The sequence below is a fragment of the Hyla sarda genome, chromosome 10 (assembly GCF_029499605.1).
Source record: "Hyla sarda isolate aHylSar1 chromosome 10, aHylSar1.hap1, whole genome shotgun sequence".
Taxonomy (NCBI): Eukaryota; Metazoa; Chordata; class Amphibia; order Anura; family Hylidae; genus Hyla; species Hyla sarda.
In genome coordinates, this window is record NC_079198.1 from 52,220,112 (window position 1) to 52,236,542 (window position 16,431).

At 40.4% G+C, this 16,431-nt stretch overlaps 1 protein-coding gene across 3 annotated transcripts in view; it reads left to right on the forward strand.

Moving 5' to 3' along the window:
- SHISA7 (shisa family member 7) overlaps window positions 1-16,431 on the forward strand; it is a 199,540-nt gene that overhangs the window by 111,875 nt on the left and 71,234 nt on the right. For all 3 annotated transcript variants that reach the window (XM_056541617.1, XM_056541616.1, XM_056541615.1), the window contains 2 exons: window positions 8,879-9,653; window positions 16,201-16,355. In XM_056541617.1, coding sequence (XP_056397592.1) covers window positions 9,097-9,653; window positions 16,201-16,355 — 712 coding nt within the window. In that variant the 5' untranslated portion in view covers window positions 8,879-9,096. The remainder of the gene's footprint in view (window positions 1-8,878; window positions 9,654-16,200; window positions 16,356-16,431) is intronic.

Consider the following 16,431-nt stretch of genomic DNA (forward strand, 5'->3'; position numbering starts at 1 on the left):
CAAAATACTCCGTTTTTTTCATCAGGCCTCTTTGAGAGCGTTTTGCCTTCCTAGCACAACCGAACCAGGTGAGCGAGTTTTCTCTAAAAATACTCCTTCACCGCTAGTTCACACTGATTCCATACAGGGAGCGCTCTGTGTTTCTTGTAGTTCCCCCACATTAGGTTGTAGTTCCCCCACATTAGGTTGTAGTTCCCCCACATTAGGTGCAGTATAGTTCCCCACATTAGGTGCAGTACAATTCCCCCACATTAAGTGCAGTACAGTTCCCCACATTAGGTGCAGTACAGTTCCCCACAGACATACAGCCTTAAGTAACATACAGTGTATGGCTGGAGGCTGTATGCCTGTGTACTGCCCCACTTCAGTGTTCCGACCTCCACTCCTCCGGTTCGGGGTCGTGATCCACTGCTATGGCCTATGGGCCATAGCAGTAGGTCCCGGGAATGGAGGAGTGGTGGTCAGAACACTGAAGATGACGTTCAACTTACCATGCGCATGTCCTCCTCACTGCTCCACTCTTCTCCTATGGGCGCACGCACGGGACGTCAGTGACGTCCCTGCATGCGCTACCTTCTGGTGGCCCCTGCGTTTTTAAAGTTAGCAGGGATGCAGAGAGGTAACAGGGACATCCTTGTGTCCAGAAAAGATTTTTTGGGACACAGGGATGTCCCGAATGTAACAGGGGCCCCCTGCAGGCACGGGGCCCGGAGCAGGCGCTCCAGGAACGCCAATGATGATCTGACCCTGGACAGTACAGAGATCTTTCTAGTGATCTTTTTATACCTAGGACAGTAACCATGACAAGGGGGCATCCTCTAGATTTAGAGGAAAGAGGATGGGGATTTTTTACTGTAAGCGCAGTGAGACTATGGAACTCTCTGCCACATGATATTGTGATGTCTGACTCATTAAACAAGTATAAGGGGGGGGGGGGGGGGGGGCGGGCTGGATGTTTTTCTAGAGAACAATACAATTAGAGGTTATGGATACTAGATTTATGGGGATAGAACATTGATCCAGGCATTTATTCTGATCGCCATATTGGGTCGGGAAGGAATTTTTCCTCATGGAGGTTTTTTGCCTTCCCCTGGATCAACACAGTAGGGTTTTAGGTTCAACTCTATGGGCTCTTGTCTTTTTGTAACCTTACAAACTATGTATGTTACTATGTATGTTACTATTTTTTTCTTAGCTCATATTACAATATTTAAATTGATTCTGTAAACAGAGATCCGATGCAGACATAAACGTCACAGGTTTGAGTGTGAAATGGTCTTAGCATTGTAGGAAAAAGCACTTTGCATTTCACTTCGGTATCGGTTGTTTTTTCTTTACTTAGATGTAAACCTAGCCTTAATCAGCTAAACCCAAAAAGCAGCAAGAAATAGTTGTTGGAAATCGAATTAAACTTTATGTGTGAATGTAACAATGATATCTATGTCGATCTATCTATCTATATGTTTCAGTCATTACAACATGTAAGCAAAGGACTAGTTTATTATCTGTCCTGTTCTAAATCTTTCAAAGCACTATTGTTACTTGGGTTGTGGTTTGCTTGGTTTACTTTGTGGTTTAAGTTAACTTCAGTGGCGGATCCAGGGGGGGGGGGGCAATGGGGCAATTGCCCCCCCCCCCCCGAGATTGCTGCCCCCGCCTCCTAGCATGGTGGTGGCCCCCATTCACTAACCTTTCACACACACAGGCTGTGAATACACAGCGAGTGAGCTGCGGGGACGCCATCCACTGCAGGTCGGTGCAATGACATCACATCATCGCACCCGGAGATCCCGTCCCTGCAGAACGCATACTGTAAGTAACAAGAGTATGCTCAGGGCCCAGGGGATTAGGGACACAGAATATGTACCACTGTTAGGGGCACTATATCTTACAGGAAGAGGGGGAGGGGGCCACAGTCCCTTCGCTAACTAAGGCATGGGGGCGTAATAGTCAAAACAATAAACAAGAACTGTACAGGTCGGAGGCACAGTCAATAAACCAGAATACAGAATTGCAGCAGGAATACTTAGTAGCACAAAACAGACATCAGGAATATCAGAAAAGAGCTAAAAGCTAACACTGGACAAAAAGTTATGGCAATCCAAAGTGCACACACAGAGACAAAAACAACTTGTTACAATTTAATTCTGTTTTTATATTAGTGTCTGGGTAATGTTGGTATTTCGCTATTGAGTTTTGTTTATGGAGTATACGTTTCTTTGCGCTGTGCATAGTGTTTTGAAGCTTGGTTATAGTGCTGGGCTTTTTTGGTGATATGGAAGAGGGTATCTTTTGGGTGTGTTTGTAGTCTTTTCCTTTGGACATGTGGTGAAGTTCTGTCTAAAAAAAAGTTACTGTGCAAGACTCTGTTGTTTGATATTGGTACATTGTTTATTACCTGCTACGGTTGTTCTATAGGAGTTATGATTTTGTTATGGTTTTAATTTTCTTCCAATAATTAAAATTTTTTTTTTTTATATATACTGTTCTTGTATGTACAGAATTCGTTGTCACAAATTTAGTAATTTGTAACTTAATTTGCACAATTTTTATTTCTAGACTAGTTGCTTTAACAGCTCTTGCCATCTTGCTATCACAAGTTCGACTGTTGCGATAGATTTTCAACATTCTTGCCATTTATATTTAAAGGCCAAATTACATAAATAGCCCACTGGATTTTTAAATGAAATTATGCCTTTTGTTGCAAACCCTGCTTTAACATTTTTCATTGGCTGTCTAATTTTTTTTTCCATAACAAATATTCTAAAGTCCACAATCTTTCAGGATTTGTAATTTTTCTGGTTCTTATGTTTATAATGACTATTCATTTATTTCAAAATTGAAATGTTTCATATTTCTCAGTTTTTCTTCCAAAAAGTTTCCATAAATCCATCTTTTCTAGAGTGACGTCTTCTCTAATTGGAGTCATTGACTTTTCCCATTCTTCTCCATCTGGCCCAGACCATCATGATGATTTCTTTTAGTTAGCACTCTTTACCCCAGAACCTGTAACACAAGCATCTTCCTGGCCTTCTAAAATTCATAATGTTTTGCATTTTCTACCTACAGACCCATATGAGGGTTTGTTTTTTGAGCCACCAATTGTACTTTGTAATTGCATCAATCATTTCACCACAAAACCTACGGTGAAACAAAAAATATATATATTTGTGAGGCAAAATGTAAAAATAAAAAATAAAAAACTGCATTTTGAAACATTAAAGTGCCTCTGATTCTACACAGAGCAATTTCCAGAAAAAAATTATACCTTATATTTATTCTGTAGGTCCATACGGTTACAACGATACCCAAATTATATAGGTTTTATTTAATTAAATTTTTGTAGCAAAATTTTCATGTTTAAAAAAATGTCCTCTTCTGACCTTTATAACTTTTTTATTTTTATTTTTGTATACGGGGATGTGTGAGGGCTCATTTTTTGCACCATGATCTGTAGTTTTTATTGGTACCATTTTTGTTTTCATGGGACTTTCTGATCGTTTTTATACATTTTTTTAGGGTATACAAAGTGACCAAAAATAAGCAATTGTGGACTTTTTTTTTTTTTACATATACGCCATTGACCAAGCGGTTTAATTAACATTATATTTTAATAGTTTGGACATTTACACACACGGCGATACCACATATGCTTATGTTTATTTTTGTTTACATATTTTTTTTTTTTTATGGGAAAAGCGGGGTAATTCAAACTTATCAGGGCAAGAGGTTAACCACTTAAGGACTCAGGGCGTACCTGTACGCCCTGAGTATGCTCGCTTTCTATAATGCGGGGCCACTCCATAGCGGGTTGGGCCCGGCCTCTTACAACGGCCAGGACCCAGTGCTATTAACCCTTTAGACACGGCGTTCAAAGTGAAAGTAAAGTACTGCCGGTTAGCTCAGTGGGATGTTTGGGACTGCCGCAGCGAAATCGCGACGTCCCAAACAGCTGGACGACACAAGGAGGGTCCTTACCTGCCTGCTTCGTCGCCGATCGCTGAATGACTGCTCAGTGCCTATGATCCAGGCATGAGCAGTCAAGTGGCAGAATCATCGATCAATGTTATCCTATGAGATAACAAAGATCGATGTAAAAGATCAGTGTGTGCAATGTTATAGCCCCCTATGGGAGCTATAACATTGCAAAAAAAAGTGGAAAAAAAAGTGAATAAAGATCATTTAACCCCTTCCCTAATAAAAGTTTGAATCACCCCACTTTTCCCATTTAAAACAAAAACAGTGTAAATAAAAATAAACATATGTGATATCGCCGCGTGAAGAAATGTCCAAATTATAAAAAAGATATCATTAATTAAACTGCACAGTCAATGGCGTATGCACAAAAAAATTCCAAAGTCCAAAATAGTGTGTTTTTGGTCACTTTTTATATCATGAAAAAATAAAAAAAAAGCGATCAACAAGTCTGATCAATACAAAAATGATACCGATAAAAACTTCAGATCACGGCGCAAGAAATGAGTCCTCATACTGCTCCATATGCGGAAAAATAAAAAAGTTATAGGGGTAATAAGATGACAATTTTAAACGTATACATTTTCCTGCATGTAGTTATGAATTTTTTCAGAAGTACGACAAAATCAAACCTATATAAGTAGGGTATCATTTTAATCGTATGGACCTACAACATAAAGAGAATGTGTCATTTTTACCGAAAAATGTACGGCGTAGAAACAGAAGCCCCCAAAATTTACGAAATGGTGGTTTCTTTTCAATTTTGTCTCACAATGTTTTTTTTCTGTTTCACTGTAGATTTTGGGGTAAAATGACTGATGTCATTACAAAGTAGAATTGGTGGCGCAAAAAATAAGCCATCATATGGATTTTTAGGTGCAAAATTGAAATAGTTATGATTTTAAAGTGAGGAGGAAAAAATGAAAGTGCAAAAACGGAAAAAACCCTTAAGGGGTTAAAGGGGTACTCCGCCCCTAGACATCTTATCCACAATCCAAGGATAGGGGATAAGATGTCTGATCGCAAGGGTCCCGCTGCTGCGGGACCCCCATGATCTCTCCTGCAGCCCCCCGAGTACTCAGCTCTCTGGTGCTAGGTTTGCTCCGTGGCTGATGACTCACGATACAGGGACTGGCGGTTTGTGATGTCATGGCTCCACCCCCTCATGATGTCACAAACCACCGGCCCCTGTCATCAGCCACGGAGCAAACTTAGGTCCGGAGAGCTTATGACTCCGGGGGCTGCAGGAGAGATCGCTTGGGTCCCCAGCAGCTGGACCCCTGCGATCAGACATCTTATCCCCTATGCTTGGATAGGGGATAAGATGTCTAGGGGCGGAGTACCCCTTTAAGTGGTTAAATCACATTTATTAACAATTTTTTTTAAATGTCTTTACACAATTTTTTTGTCCCCACAGGGGACTATTACATGCAATCATTAGATTGCATACACTGTTCACTACTTTGCCATAGCATAGCATTGATCAGTGTTATCAGTATTCCATTGCTCTAGCCTGCTGAGGCTGACTGGAGCCTTGAAGAACCGATTGGACAGCGAGGAGGCAGATAAGGGCCCTCCTAGCTGATCGAGACATAGCGATTTTCCCCTGACGATCCCGATCAGCTCCACTAAGCTGCTGGGAGTGTATTTTCAGCAATTTAGACGTGCAATCAACTTTGATCGCGGAGTTTAAAGCGTTGATGCCAGGCATTGGCCCCATCCCCGGTGTCCGGCATTAGCTGCAGGTCGTGGCTGCTGATAGCAGCCAGGACCAAATGGATATGAAGCTAGCTCAGCTCCTGATGGACCATGTGGCAGGTCATTAAGAGGTTAAGTCCCCCCCCCCCCCACACACAATACTTCAAGTTTCCACCAAAGGCCTCCAACATCCCCCCACGCACACACACACACAATGATTCTGGCCTCCCCCACTCAATGCCTACAACCTCAGCCAAATGGCTCCAGTCCCCCCCTCCCCAAACATTACCAGCATTCCCCAAATGCCTCCATCCCCCCCCACACACAATGCCTCCAGCTTCCCCCACACAGAATACCTCTCCAGTCACCCCCAAATGCCTCTAGAATATTGTGTACAGTACTGGGCACCAGTGTACAAGAAATATATAGTGGAGCTGGAGAGGGCTCAAAACGGGCAACAAGGATAATATGGGGAATGGGAGGACTACAGTACCCAAAAAGATTATCAGAATTAAGGTTATTTAGTTTAGAAAAAAGAAGGCTAGGGGAGACATAATATCCATACAGAGATCTCTCCCATGATCTATTTGTACCCAGGACTGTATCTATAACAAGGGTGCATCCTCTACGTTTAGAGGAAAGAAGGTTTCTACACCAGCACAGATGGGGGTTCTTTACTGTAAGAGCAGTGAGACTGTGGAATTCTCTGCCTGAGGAGGTGGTCATGGTGAACTTTGTAAAAGAGTTCAAAAAGGGTCTGGATGCATTTTTGGAGAATAATAACATCCATCACCAAAAAATGAATCAGCAACAAAAGGTATACAAAATTGTACCAGCTTTATTAATGATCCATTAAAAAAACTGAATGTTGAGACAATATAAGAGGAGCACAGTGCACCAAGGTATACCTTTTGTTGCTGATTAATTTTTTGGTGATGGCTTCTGTATAGATTTCTCAGCAGCACATTTCTACTGAGTTTAGTTTTTGGTGATAGAATAATAACATCGCTGGTTATGTATACAAGATTTATAGACAGAACGTTGATCCAGGGATTTATTCTGATTGCCATATTTGGAGTCGGGAAGGAATTTTTACCTCTAGTATGAGGGTTTTTTGCCTTCCTCTGGATCAACACAGTAGGGACTCATTAGGGTTATAGGTTGAACTTGATGGACTCTGGTCTTTTTTCAACCTTATGAACTATGTGACTATGTTACTCCCCTAGACACAATGGGGGAGATTTATCAAAGTTGTCTATGTCCCGCATCAATATAGACCAAACTACAGAGGGTTAGTCTGGTCTATTGTGCACCGAATTTATCAAATGACGCACAGCTCTTGATAAATTCTGTGCACAGACTGCATGATCTATGCTTTAGTCTATATTTAAACCTGCTCCAACATGGTCTGACATTTCGGCGTACTTTCAGCCTATGCGACTTGTCGCTGAAAAGTCGCACTTGATAAATTCAGCACCAATGCATGTTTCAATGCATTTCAGTCTAAAATAGACCTGCATGCATCATGTTCTAAAAATCCTCTAGAGCAAAAGTTGCAGAAAAGTCGCACAGATTTAGACTGCGACTTTCTGTGCGACAAATTTAGACAAGAAAAACCAGTCTAAATCCTTTGATAAATCTCCCCCAATGTCTCCAGCCTCACCCAAATGCCTCCAGCCTCCCCTACACACAATGTTTCAGTCTCCCAAAATTGCCTCCAGACCCCCCCACAAATGCCTACAGACCTCCATAATTGCTTCTACACTCCCACCCCCACAACTGCCCCCAGACTCCCCCCCCCCACAATAACGTCCGGACTCCCACCCCCCACAATCACCTGCAGACCCCAGCAATGCCTCCAGACCCCTACCCCCAGCAATGACTCCAGACCCCCAGCAATGCCTTCAGACCCCCAACACCCAGTAATTCCTCCAGACACCCAGGAATGCCTCCAGACCCCACAAAATTCCTCCAGACTCCCACCTCTAGCAGTGCCTCCAGATACCAAGCAATGCCTCCAGACCTCACCCCCCTCTGCAATACTTCCAGACTCCCGAGTTCCAGCATCTCATTACCTGTCCTGAGAGAAGTTAGTGGGTCATGGAGGGTCTTCTCTTTACGGAAGGGTAGGAGTGTCTTCTTTGTAGTCACATAGATGCCTCTGCCCAGCATCCTCTTAGTACACTGTTGGCTCCTCTCTGACAGAAGTGCCTGCCATCTTGCACCGCTATATCAGAAAAAAGGGAATAACAGCGCTCCGTGGTGTGATAAAAGAGGATTACTAGAATAATAAAAGCTATAAAAGCTGCTCACCTGGTGTAGATGTGTAACCACATACACAACAATGGTGAGCGTACAATAACAAAGTGTCCGCAGCCCTCCGGCTTAGAGTGATAGTAGAAAAGGAGTAGCTTCAGAGTGGATGCCGGCTCAACAAGGCGCTGGACACAGACAGCAATCGGTAGATAAAATCAAGGGTGTTTAATTTTCCCAGAATGCAATGCGTTTCACTGCATAAGCAGCTTCATCAGGCTGATGAAGCTACTTATGCAGTGAAACGCATTGCATTCTGGGATAATTAAACACCCTTGATTTTATCTACCGATTGCTGTCTGTGTCCAGTGCCTTGTTGAGCCGGCGTCCACTCTGAAGCTACTCCTTTTCCACTATCTTGCACCGCTGACAGTGCATCATGCTGGTTGGGCACCAGGTTGGAATTTCTGGTAACAATATTAGAAAATAAACTAAAATGTAAAAATATTTGGACCATATTTTTAATATTTGATATAAAAAAAAGATTGAGACAGCATTGATGAATAAAAGCACACACTTCTCCTGGCTCGATATAGCAATTGATTGGGGTCAGAACACTCAGAGTCAGATGGATCAAAACTTTTGATAGGTCTCTTTCAAAAGTTTTTTTAATGACAGTGTTTAATGAACAGTTTAATAAATAGATTATTTTTAACTGACCATGTTCCAGTTTTATATAATACCATACTATCCCTAGGTCAGTTGAATCAAAAAGAAAAAAAATGAACATTTGTTTTCACTAGTTATCACTGTTATACAATTTTAACAAATATAACCTAATCTTTTTATTGCTCAAAATTGCATTGAAAAGTTGCAAACAAAAAAAAGTGTTATTTTAGACTCAAATGAAAAAAAGTGGTGTTGTTCTCTAATCTTTTGTTTTCTCTTTTAGGTTTTGTTGAGAGACATTTTTGTAATGAAGACAACTTTTTATAAAGTTTATTAAAGCAAAATTACTAGTTGAAAGTGAGTTCATTGTACATGATCCTCCATCATTCCTCATTTGAAGACTTCGAAAGCACTGCAGCCGAAGAACAAAGGCTCTTCTTCCACACACCAAAAGAAAACTATATTTGTTACTGCCACAGTTAGCCATATTTCTCATCTGCCATGTATCATCTGTTAACAGTGTTAATCAGTATTACTTTAGATGCTCTTGGGGTGCACTCAGCTCTCAGTGTTGGTGCTGTCCAGAGCCGAAAACATATGAACCAAACACAAGCGTTGCCAATGCTGCTTGCTCTCATGAAGCGTCCACAGGCATCCCAGAATGCCTCTACAGCATTGAGCCAGAACATACCAGAAATGTGTTATGGATACTATGATGTGATGGGGCAATATGATGCCACCTTTAACTGTACCACAGGTACATATCGTTATTGCTGTGGCACATGTCACTATCGCTTTTGTTGTGAGCATCGTCACAAGCGTTTGGACCAGGACAGTTGTAAAAACTATAACAGCCCTTTCTGGGCACACACAACCCAACCTATTACCACCAGTGCTAACAGCAAGTTGAACGATCATGGACATGCAGACCAGACCAATAGCACCGTCTACGTCATCTGTGGTGTCATTAGTTTCACCCTAGCCGTGGGCATCGGAGCCAAGATTGCCTTTAACAAGGCTTCCCGGCGCCCACGGGGGAGAGAGATTAATGTACCCAGGTGAGTTGGTAAAAAAAAATAGAATTGCAGGAAATTATTGTTTTCATCATATGTAAATGAATTACAAAATGTAAAACCAGTATTGCTTTATGCTCTGTAGTTCAGCTGAATCAAATTTAACAGGATTAGGGTGAGACACAGTAAAAGATAATACTTCATTAGTCAACTTTGTCATGTATCCAATTGCCATGTGTAAACAAATAATTAGGTATTGGTAAGTTTAAGAAGATTAGCCTTCTTTTTATGAGGCCGTTTACCAGTATATATACTTAAAATAGACCTAAAAAGAATTGATCAGTTTAGATACTTCATGTATATTTGTTTCTACATGATTTGTAGAAATTAGTTTAACCAGATGCAGCTGTATCCTTCACATTTCAATAAGTTGGTTGAATCAATGTTATTGAAGAATCACCACAAACAATAGTTTCTATAATTCATAATTTATGAATTATAAATATTTTATATACAATTTACATATTGTCCACCAATGTGACTCCTCAATTAGTTAAATATACTTGTAAAAATTGACAACATTTTGTAAGAGAACATGAGAATAATGCAGTAATTGACAGTAGATTAAAATATTATTACTATAGAAGATGTTTCTCAAATAGCTATAATTAGAAATCTGTGGAATTCCCACAGTATTACAGGGTAATGACTAGACTAGTAAATCTGCTGGGACAACTGCTTGTAAATAGTTCTTCCATGTCCCCCAGACATTGGACCCTTCCAACTTACAGTAAAAGCAGTAAGCCAATCCCACCTGTCAAGATAATGATCCTTATCTTGTGCCTTCCTGACCCTAGCTTATGTCTCTTAGGTTTCCCAGGAGGTGATTGGGATGTGATAGGTCCTATTTAATTATAAGGTAAAATAGGTTATCAAACACTGATGCAACCAACGTGTATAAATAAGATAAGGGAAAAGTGTATGCTCACAGGGGTCTGACTGCTAGGACCCCCAGAAACCCTCTGAACAGCGCTTTAGCACTCCTTGTGCACAAAGTGGGGTTGACACACCGCTCCATGCATCTTTATGAGAGAACCGGAGATACATGTGTCTCCAGATCTAGATGCATGGAGGGGGAGTGTTGACCCTGCTCTGTGCACAAGAAAAGCCAGGGTGCCATTCGGCAGATTGCATATAAGAGATAAGGGGTTTTCCAGGGCTATTTTTTAGGAAAAAAAAAAAAAAAGTTCCCTTTGATGCTATGTCTTTGGAATCATGGGACATAATCACAAGACCTCATCATTCCAACATCTCTGGTCACATGATTATGTCATGTGACAACATGGATGTCATAAAAAAGAAAAACAGATCACAGTGGCTGCCTCCATAAAACAGGGTGCAGCATTATAGGAATCACAATAGGGATATACAGTATCAATAGTTTTTATTTGATTACATCTTCTGAAGAATAACAAAGTTCTGGCTCCACTTTCAATATCAAACAGATCTTTTATAGGAATTTGGATTGTTTAAAGGGGTATTCCAGGCAAAAACTTTTTTTTAATATATCAACTGGCTCCGGAAAGTTAAACAGATTTGTAAATTACTTCTATTTAAAAATCTTAATCCTTCCAATAGTTATTAGCTTCTGAAGTTTTCTGTCTAACTGCTCAATGATGATGTCATGTCACAGGAGCTGTGCATGATAGGAGAATATCCCTTGCATGATGGGAGAATATCCCCATAGGAGCTGGACAGCTCCTGGGACGTGAGTCATCAGAAAGCAGTTAGACAGAAAACAGCAACTCAACTTCAGAAGCTAATAACTATTGGAAGGATTAATATTTTTTAATAGAAGTAATTTACAAATCTGTTTAACTTTCCGGAGCCAGTTGATATATAAAAAAAAGTTTTTGCCTGGAATACCCCTTTAAACTCCATGTAAAATGCAAAAGATTGGAAAGTGGAAAGATTTTCCCTCAGCGACCAATCACAGCTCAGATAATGAGCTCTGGTAAAGTGAAAGCTGAGCTGTGATTGGTTGCAATGGGAAAATAACTCCACTTTTTCTCTCACGCAGTTTTATAAATCTGAGCCATTATATATGAAATAAATATGAAATCTGTTGTAAGGAATCTACCAGATCATGTTACCATGGCTCCTTTCCTAATCTGCTACATATGCAAAATCATAGAATGTTGCAGAATGTTTTATTAGACTAGCAATATTTTATAGAGATAGCCTTTCGGGAGTCTTCCCTTTTTCAAGTCAAAAAGCATTTCTGAGCACATAAAAAAAGACAAAGGTTACATCTCACAGATATGGGTTAAAACAACATTGTGGAGAAATCACACTAAATTGGCCCATAAACTCTCCAGCTATACAGCTATAGGACAATAGCCTACATAGATAAGGATGGGAAGGTAGGGAGGGAAGTGCAGGACTGCAAATTCTCTGCATCTGTTGTTTTAACCACTGCATATTTGTGAGATGTAACGTGTTTTTTTCTGTTCATGTGCCAAAAAAAGGCTTTTGACTTGAAAAAGAGAGGACTCCGGAATACTTGTCTCTGCAAAATGCTGTTAGGCTGGGTTTTCTCTTTTTATTTTAGGAAACTGCCTCTAGCGTTTTTGAGCCAAAGCAAGAAGTATTGGGAAATATAAAGGAAGGACTTATACATCATACTTCTGCCGGATCCACTTCTGGCTTTGGACTAAAAACTGCATTGGAAACCCAGCCTTAGTCCAGTAAAAAAGGTATTGCAAGATTTTCCAACATTCTATGATTTTGCTTTTGCATCATTGGACTAATATGGCTGCTCCAAACTACATAGTTCTTCAACTACTCAACACGTCCTGCTGTACATTTGTACACCTTTTATATAGCTGTGTAAATCATATACTAAAACATACTAGTTTTAAGCGGCAAAATACTAGTCTTAAGATTTATTTTCTAAAAAAAGAGGGAGAGAAAGAACGGGGATGTACGGCACACCGGGCATCTTATGGCAAAAGTCTTTTTTTTATACTTTTAAAGTCCTTTTCAAACTGATTGGTGGAATTGTAATAGACAAAATTTTCACATAATATGCAAACCACTGGGTTGTCCTAATGACTGTGCAAGTTACAGTCATGATTTCATGCTCATCTCCCACTATTAATAAAAAAAAAAATGCCCTCCTATTTACCCAGATTAGCACACATCGCTCCACTTTTGTGTTTGGGGAACATTGGTAGATATGCTATTATTGGAAATACTGCATTAACCACAGGGCAGTAACCACATTTTGGGACAACTTCATGAGGGTGTAGAGGTTGCAGTCCATCTGCTTTTTGGTGTCTGAGGTGGCCTAAAAGGTCCACATAAAAAGAACAGTGGTACAGATTATGCTTCAGGGCTCAAAAGCTTTAACGAGAACCTGTCATCACTTTCATGCTACCTGAACCAAGAGTGATCAGGGGGATCCCAGTGGCTTTTTTTACGTTCTACCATCCTTGATCAATAGATCTCTCCCTGCTTGGGTATAGAGAAAGATCTCTCAATCAGGGCCATCAGGGCAGGCAGATGTCACCAGGGACTACCCCATCACTTGGTGAGTGATGACAAATTCTCTTTGAAGCTTTGACCAATGGTCTCCTTATATGGACTTTTTGGAACTCCTCTGACATCTGTAAGCAGATGGACTAAAATCTTTATACCCCTTAAAGTTGCCGCCAAATGTGGCATTACTCCTTCACATTAGAGCCTAGAGCTGAGCTCATGCAGACTTGCTAATCTAAAACAATCTTAATAAATAAATGTCAATATGCATGATAGCTGGGATCTATGTAGATGGAATCATCTTTATATGCTGTTTGGTGGATTTCTGAGCAATAGTTTAAAAAAAATACTTTGATTGGAACTATTTGTTCATTAAATATACACCAATCAGATGTAGCAGTAAAACCTAATACTTTGTCGGTCCTCCTTTTACCACTAAAAGCTTCGAACTGTTAAGTCATGTACTCCACAAAACTTCTGAAAATGTCCTGTAGTATCTTGCATCAGCAAGTTACATAAGTTTTGAGGTGGAGCCTCCCTGGATCAGATTTGCTTTTCTAGAACAACCTTGAACAGTTTTAGAGCTATGGGGTTAGAGGCCTCATTAATTTTTTTTATCAAGTTTCTAAAATTATTCCTGAACAATGCTTGTAGTTTGAGTGCATTATCCTGCTGAAAGAGGCCAATGCCAAAAGGAAAGGAGTGAACAATGTTTAGATTGGTGGTATGTGTTGAAGGGATAGTCCGGCAAAAATCTTCTCTTTGAAATCTGGTAAGGGAGGGGGTTAGTAAAAAAAAACAAACCAATAAACCTGTCATCTACCTACCTCACTGAGTGGCCATGTGACATCATATCACCAAACCCCGGAAGTGTCAGACAGCATGCCGCAGAGCTCTGTTATACCGGCAGTAGTGCAGGAGTGAGGAAGGTTATAGACAATTCTTTCTTTTACTAACCCCCTCCCTAAGATGGTTATAAAGTGAAGATTTTTGTCCAGTAGAACAAAGCCTAGAGTATCATACTGCCTCTGCTGGTTTGCCTTTTGCCCATAATACATCCGAATGCTATCCATTTCCCAAATAAGTGACACACACACACACACACCTGTGAAAATGATGCAAAAGAAAACACAATTTACCAGATCAGTTTAAATTCATCTATTGCCCATGGTTTAGATGCTCCAGTGGACCGGGGTCAGCATGGGCACTGTGACCTGTCTGCATTTTGATAAGACACCTATCTATCATAGCCAGCATTACCTTATTTTTTTTTTTTTATAGCAATGTGTACTATATTAACTTTTGTGGAATCCGGCCATATGGTCTAGCCTTTGTTATCCATGCATCAGTGACCCTGAGGAGCCTTTGAACTTTTCACCAGTTCACTTTTCTAATTACTACATACTGGAAACCCCCATAAGACCTGTTGTTTTAAGATGCCCTGGCCCAGTTGTCTAGCCAGAACAATTTTCCCTTCAACATTATTTTTATTAAAATTAAATAGATATTGCTACATCATATCTAAGTAACAGGTTTTCAATTGTACATAACAATAAAGACCCAATATATATGTTTGACTGTCTGATAGAGATAACTTTGGACTGCACCTACCTATTTCCAGCTTGTATCCAACACATCCAACAAACCACCGATAGACAACATCACGGATGGACTAACCCTATTGATTGGAACTATAATCAGAACAATTTTCCCATTGTCAAAGTCACTAAAAACATTAGGCTTTTGTTTACACAGCTGGAAAAATCCACTGTGGAATCCCTCAGATTTTTGACACAGATTTTTACTTTCTGTGCCGCAGATCAGACCAGACAGGCTAGCCTTCGCTCATCATTTGCATCTATGAGCCCAAGGGGCCCATGAATCTGTCGCCAGTTCACTGTTTGTCCTTCCTTGGACCACTATTGGTAGGTACTTACCATTGCATACCAATAACATCCCACAAGATCTGCTGTTTTAGAGACCGCTCTGACCTAGTCAGCTAGTCAGAACAAATTGGATGTTGTTTAAAGGGGTACTCCGGCCCTAATACATCTTATCCCCTATCCACGATATTACAGCCCCCTGGTCGTCAAGCTACACACTCAGAGCCTCCAGGGAATGCGTAGAGCTCACAAAGGTGGTTGTGCCATGACAGATTGCGGGGGTCGCCAGCGGCGGGACCCCTGCGATCGTACATCTTATCCCCTATCCTTTGGAAGAGGATAAGATGTATTAGGGCCGGAGTACCCCTTTAAGTCACTCAAATCCCTAGGCTATGTTCCCCATGTGCATTAGTGATCCTGAGGGGCCTATAAACTTTTCACCAGTTCATGGTTTGTCCTTCTTTGGACCAGTTTTGGTAGTTACTAACCTCTGCATAGTATGAACCCTTGCAATATCTGCTGTTTTAGAGATGTTTTTACCCAGTAATCTAGACCATTCCTAAGGCTACGTTCACACCGATGGACACATCTGCCTTGGAATCCCTTAGATTCCTGCTACAGACTTTAACTTTCTATGTTGCTGATCTGGCTGCAGTTTTGGACAAGGGTCAGCCCCATTCAATGTGACAAATCCATGTCCAGGCTACTCAATGCAGATTCCAAATGAATTTCATGTTGAAGAAGTGACATACCACTTACTATTTTTCGCAACAGATTTCATATGTGCATTGTATTTCAATTGAAAACAATGAAAAGCTGATACCATGCAGTTATTAACATGAAAAGTTATGAAAATCCTGTGAATATTTTCCTGCTTCCAGAACTTCAGGGATGGACTGCTGAGTTGCTGCCATGTACATCCCACCTGAGATAATCAGAGCTATTTATTTCACGTGTCAGTGGTTTAAATGGTAGGAAAAATCAGTGCACAGTGTACAAGCCACCAGCTTAAATATCATAAAAAAGGAATATTTTAGATTTAGTAGCTGCATCAACAAAATTTATATTTGTAAGGTTATTTAAAAGATATGTACGCTTTGATGTCAGCCATGTCAGTGTATAGGACCGTTTCATTGTGTGATTTTTTTGTATTAAAATTACTATTCTAGAGCTCTTGTGGACATTCTGCGTCACCAATCAATACAAGGGAGCCATGGAGAGAGAAATAACAGCACTATTGTGAGTTCAGGAACGCATGATAATGGACCTTCACGTCCTCCAAAAAACCTTTATAATCCAGTAAAGTCTGCAAAGAACAACCATGGTGAGTTAACTCTTAGGGTATCTTTCCTGTATAGTTATATGAAAGTGTACAACATATAAATAAAAGTAGCCATTTG